General features: G+C 36.4%; 1 protein-coding gene across 2 annotated transcripts in view; it reads left to right on the top strand.

Moving 5' to 3' along the window:
• The window catches only part of LOC107752726 (mitochondrial 2-oxodicarboxylate carrier), a 106044-nt gene that overhangs the window by 90506 nt on the left and 9538 nt on the right, over positions 1–6000 (top strand). The window contains exons 5-6 of one of the 2 annotated variants that reach the window (XM_016568752.1): positions 1383–1449; positions 5720–5779. In XM_016568752.1, coding sequence (XP_016424238.1) covers positions 1383–1449; positions 5720–5779 — 127 coding nt within the window. The remainder of the gene's footprint in view (positions 1–1382; positions 1450–5719; positions 5780–6000) is intronic. The other variant, XM_016568753.1, reaches the window with a different exon arrangement.

Genomic DNA, 6000 nt, shown 5'->3' with positions numbered 1-6000 from the left:
AGTACACTGTAAAATCTAATTAGTTGGGCTTACTTAAAAAAAGCATGCAAACCGATTGCCTAAGTAAACTAAGTAAAGTGAAATAGGAATAGTATGTTGTACTGACAAATGCTTAGTTAGTATAGTTACTTACACGAGAGTTCTAGTAACTAAAAAAGAACTGTAGGGGGTACTTGATCCTTTCAACTCGTGACTCTCGTGACTTAGTATAGCTACTCACTGACTCCCAGAGTGCATTGCGGCATGAATAAATTATTTGTTTTACTTTTATTTGACAATTTTATTTGCTGTCTTGTGTCAGTAGTAGCACATCAAAAAGAGCAAATAAAATGGTTATTGTTACAAGTAATGAAAATAAATGAACTTGAATTGTTACCATTGTTGTGATTCACCTGTTGAATGTTTAAGTCTGTGTGTGACATTAGCATATTACCACACACTAGTTAAGGATTATATAAACTCAAATAAAAGCATCTCATGGTATTTATGAAAAAAGAAAATTTATAAAGTTCATTAATAAACACGGTGTCACAGTTTCATGGAATTTTTGCAATGATGCTAAAATCAAGTGTTGAGGGTTAGCACATTAAAGGGGTTATATTATGCGATTTCAAGTTTTCCTTTCTCTTTGGAGTGTTACAAGCTGTTCGTGAATAGATAAGATCTCTAAAGTTGCAAAGACTAAAGTCTCAAACCCAAGAGATATTCTTTATAAAAGTTAAGACTCGTCCACGCCCTCCTAAAACGTCTTGTTCAAACACACCCCACATGTCTACGTCACGATGTGGGAAGATTTGCATAACACCGCCCAAATGTTCACGCAAAGAAAGAAGGCGTAACTTCGATTCTCACTGTAGTATTGTTGCCGCAGCCATATTTATAATGGGTTTTCATGTTTTTGTTTGTCTCTTCGCGCCGGGACACGGCATCACAGTATGGTAAGGGGCACAACATTTCCGTCACACGCTTGAGGAATTCGGCCAATCACAACGCACTAGAAAGCTGGCCATTCAGAGCAAAATGTAAAATCGACGCGTTTCAGAAAGGCAGGGCATAGAGGAGAAACAATAATGTACAGTATGTGGAAAATAATGTTTTTTTTCACCTTAAACCGCATACACATTTCATTACACCAAATACACAAAATAATGTTCTTTTTAGCAACGTCATATGACCCCTTTAATAGCTACAGTACATATTGGTGCAAATCACCCATAGGGCCTAGCTTGACGTTTAACTGTTTTGAATCAAATATCCTTTGAGATGCAAACAAATCTTTTGTTTCATTACTGTACACATAATCGGCCAAATAGACATTTAAATGTTGTTTGTTCATTTATCATGTGTATCAAACCCAATGAGTGATGTCTTTTCCTCAACAGAGTGTATGGCTTCTACAAGGGAATCCTTCCCCCCATTTTGGCTGAGACCCCAAAAAGAGCAGTGAAGGTAACAGAAACCACATTTGACTCTGAGCTTAAACTCATCACTTAAACCATACACACTCTGATCTTTGCAACCTGGCCTTCCGAGTGTAAGCATACACACAGACCACATACGTATGTCCTCAACATACCGGCTCTAGCCAGGAGGATCAAAAACTCTCATCCCCTCTCTATGTTTGTATCCCCTCTCGTCATGCCACATGTGTTTGCTGTTGAGAACTCCCAATATTGACCTACATGGCCAAAGATTGCTACCGGCCTCACTTTAGTATCATGTATAAACAGTACATATATACACTCTTGAGTTTAGATGAGCACCCACTGTGGTTTTAGGCCTTTGGTTATGGGCACCTCCAAATGGGTGCCTGAAAGGAGAGCGAGCACATTAAGGTCTCACTTTTCCAATCTAAAAAACATCTGGAAGGGGTTTCATTCCATTATTGGAAAGCTTTGGATTGGTAGACTTGACATGCTTTAACAGTTTGTCATAATTCAGATTTGATCACCTGATTTCACATGAAAATTCTGTCATCATGTAATCATTTTAATGTCATTCAACTCATTTGACTCTCTTTCCTGCTAGAAACATAAAAAGAGAATTTTGAAAAATATACGGGTCACTTTCTTCCAGTGAATGGGGCCTGGAGATTATATCCGTTTCTCAATACCAAGTACGCAAAGTTCAGACTTGCAAGTTCGAACTTCGCAAGTTTGACTCGGGAGTGCAAACTCCTGAGGACGGGAGGACACAAGTCCGGTAATTCTGCAAATGGAACAGCAGTGGACTTGATAACGTCAGTCAGCTCACCTTGGCTACTCCGGTTATATACAATACGACGAAATATGATATCAAACACCACTGCCTCTTTTCATTTTCATTTAAACAAATTAATAGCCGCAAAGATGTAGTTCAGGGAACGTATATACATTACAGTGAAACAAAATATTATATCAAACAGCATTGCCTCTTTTCGGTTTCATTTAAAATATTAATAGCCACAAAAATGTGGTTCATGCAACGCATACACGCATTACAATAAAACGAAATGATATCAAACACCACTGCCTTTTCGTTTTTTTCAAAATATAAAACATATTAATATGTGGGTTAGGTAATATGTGCACATATACACATATGATTATCTTCACTGTATGTATAATAAAATGAAATATGACAAGCACAACTTTTTTTGTTAAATGTTTGTTTAATGTTTTAATGAACAATAATAGCCATTATAAAAGTATAAGTATAAAGTATAAAAGACTTATATAATAGGAAATAAAGACAAAAGCAAACAATTCAAGTCAAATGTATACTACAAAGTCAGTGCTGTATTACGATTAATAAATAAATAATTTATGAAATATAACTTTGTGCTCAGCCAAAACGATATGACCTGGAAGAAATAATAGATTCATGAGACCAAAGATTGCCTGTTAGATATACCCAAAACTAATTTTACCTCATGTTTAACCACTACCGAGACATCAGAGCCAGCGGCAAATGTCAGAAGGTCTAGCCAAGTTGAGGCTGCTCTCGTCGGGATACATGAGCACTGAGCGCCCGCTGATCGCCTGGAGCTCACGTCTCTGAATTCGGCGAAGCAGATTTTCAAATAGGTGCTATCTTTATAAATAAACCGCAGATTTGAGTTTTAAACAACTACATTCTCGAATACTTTTAGAACTGCATTTCATGACACATTAACAGTAATATTTTGAAAATTATGCGGGTTTTCTCCTCCACCATTAACGCTCGCTGGTTGGTGCGAAATGCATTGTGGGATACCTGGCTGCCTCAAGCCCTGCGTTCCATTCGGAAGGGCTCATCCCTATGCCCTAATCCCTTCAAAGGGTTTACCCTCCGGAGTGAGAGCTTCGAAGGGTTGAAGGGTGTAGGGGACCAAACAACTGTTTCTTGAAGTGCCCTTCTGCGTCATCATCACGTGCCCACACAGAGGTGCCGTCATCATGGAAAGAATCAGCGAAAAGGATCATTGGGGCCGAAGTGTCCATCAGTTGTACCCTTCGGTATGTTTCATTCCGAAGGGCCCTTTGAAGTGGCCAGTTTTGAGCACTTCAGTTTGGAACGACCCTTCAATATGGCGGCCATGATTGTTTTCACTCCGAAGTGCCCTTCGGAGGGCGATATATCCCATTTGGAATGCACCGAAGTTCGCCCAAGTCACCTCTGGATGCATCCTTGATAAAAGGGGCAGAGCAAGTACACATCCGGGGATTTGAACTGTACTTGGCTAGATGTGAATTTTGAGTTGGAACATTACTTGGGCGACTACTGATGACGTTTCACAAGTTCACATGAACACAAGTACAGACAAGAACGCATATTGAGAAACTGCCTATAAGTTTCAAAAGGACACAAAAGCATCATAAAAGTAATCAATACTTTACTCGTGTGACTTAATCTAAATCTTCTCAGGCCATACACTCTTAAAAATAAAGGTTTCAAAAGGATGTTTTCACAGTGATTCCATAGAACCATGTTTTGGTTATTCTAAGAACCTTTCAGTGAACAGTTCATAAATATAACCATTTTCTTCTTTTTCGTGTAAAGAACATTTGAACAATCTAAAGATAATGGAAAGGTTTGTAACACTTTACTTAAAGCCTTTATGTATAATGCATTATTAAGGGTTATTAATGCATTATAATTATTTCATAATGTGTGCTGTAATACGATATCTTGTCATAAATAATTATAACCAAATTTAAAATTCATAGTGTAACAATGAATTGATAAGTGTTATGATGTATTAATTGTGGTTACAATTATTCATGAGATTGTACAATGCATTATAAGGTGCATTACAAGGCATAATTAATGCATTAAAACTACTTTTATAATGCATTATACATAAAGGCTTTAAGTAAAGTGTTACCAAAAGGTTCTATGGATATTAAATGTTCTTCATGGAATCATCATCATGCTAATAAAGAACCATTATTTTTAAAAGTGTACTATAGTTTTTTTTGTCAAACAGAACAAAATTTAAGATGTTATTCACTGAAAATGAAGAGTAACTGCCACAACTGTATCATTGAATGTGTGAACAAATCATGCAAAGTGAACTAGATTAACCTGTTCAGGGGGGAAAAAAACCTGACTCAAAAGCACTATTCGTTCAGAAACCGGGCATCATTGCTTTTCTGTTTAACTCGAATTAACTTGCCAATACTGTCAGGAAAAATAATGTTAAAACGGCTCATCACTGGGGATATTTTTTTTATCTTTTTAGCCTTAAAAAGTGCATATTAGTTCCTTAGAGTAAAACAAATCTTTACAATTAGAATTTTTTTTTTTTTTTGTGAAAGTGAAGAAAAAGAGCTACGAGTATGATAGATTTTCTGTTAATAACTATTTAAATTCTGGTCTGTTCATCACACAAAACTATTGTATAACTTAGAAAGACTTGGAATTTAGTGCACAAGTTTTATGGCATATTTTGAATTATGGTGTATTATGAAGTATTTTGGAGCTTGATGCCTCCAATCCTCACTCACTTTATATTGAAAAGAGTAGCTAGAATATTTTTCAGAATTCCTTTTGTTTACCACAGAATAAATCATACGGATTTGTAATGACTAGTGCTGTCAAGATACACACACATACAGAATATATTTTGAAAATATTTACATGTATTTAAACGTATATATTTATATTTATATAATTTATATTATATGTAAATATATTTAATATAGAAATATAACATTTTTCTTGAATATATACATGCATGTGTGTGTGTATTTATATATACACAATAAATATACACAGTACACACACATATATTATGTAAACAAAAACTTTTATTTTGGATGCGATTAATCGCTATTAATCTTTTGACAGCACTAGTAACGACATGAGGTTGAGTAAACGATGACAGAATTTTCTATTCATTTAACATTGATCCATGAATCCATGATGCTCCACGTCTGTTGATTTAAACCTATACTAAACAGGCTTGGTTTATTCTACAGGTCCTGGCCTCCATCAGTCTTACTGGATATTTTATTATCTAATATCTGTCAAGCTGAGCAAATCTTTACTGATATATAGAATTATACGTCATCCTACTAGTCGCCTATGTGTTTTTGTATTTGCTCAGTGTCATGTTGACAGCTTCAGTGTTCTCATTCACTACAGTTGAGCTGTGTTTGCTTAGGGTGTGAGCATTCATCTTGTCTGCGTGCATGTATGTGAATGCATGTTGCGTCTGAAAACACTTCCTGACAGGTTGTCCTGATCTTCTTTGCAGTTTTTTACCTTTGAGCAGTACAAGAAGCTGTTGAGCTTTACTCTTTTATCACCCGGCATGGTAAGTCATCTGATACAAGCGAGATATATGCACACACACACGGTCATTGATATTATACACACAATCACATTCACAGTCAAGCGAAGCACTCTCCTCATTACATGGCGTGCTGGCAGCGGGAACCAAGTGTAATCGAGATGAATGCTGCTCAGCGAGGCATGTGAAAGATAGCCCATTACTTTGACAGCAGTCTATCAATGTGGCAGCAGGCTTGACGGCTG

This window comes from Sinocyclocheilus rhinocerous, unplaced genomic scaffold, assembly GCF_001515625.1.
Source record: "Sinocyclocheilus rhinocerous isolate Xijiao unplaced genomic scaffold, SAMN03320098_v1.1 scaffold61, whole genome shotgun sequence".
Lineage (NCBI taxonomy): Eukaryota > Metazoa > Chordata > Actinopteri > Cypriniformes > Cyprinidae > Sinocyclocheilus > Sinocyclocheilus rhinocerous.
The sequence above is the reverse complement of the archived record's forward strand: the minus strand, read 5'-3'. Positions and strand labels throughout refer to the sequence as shown.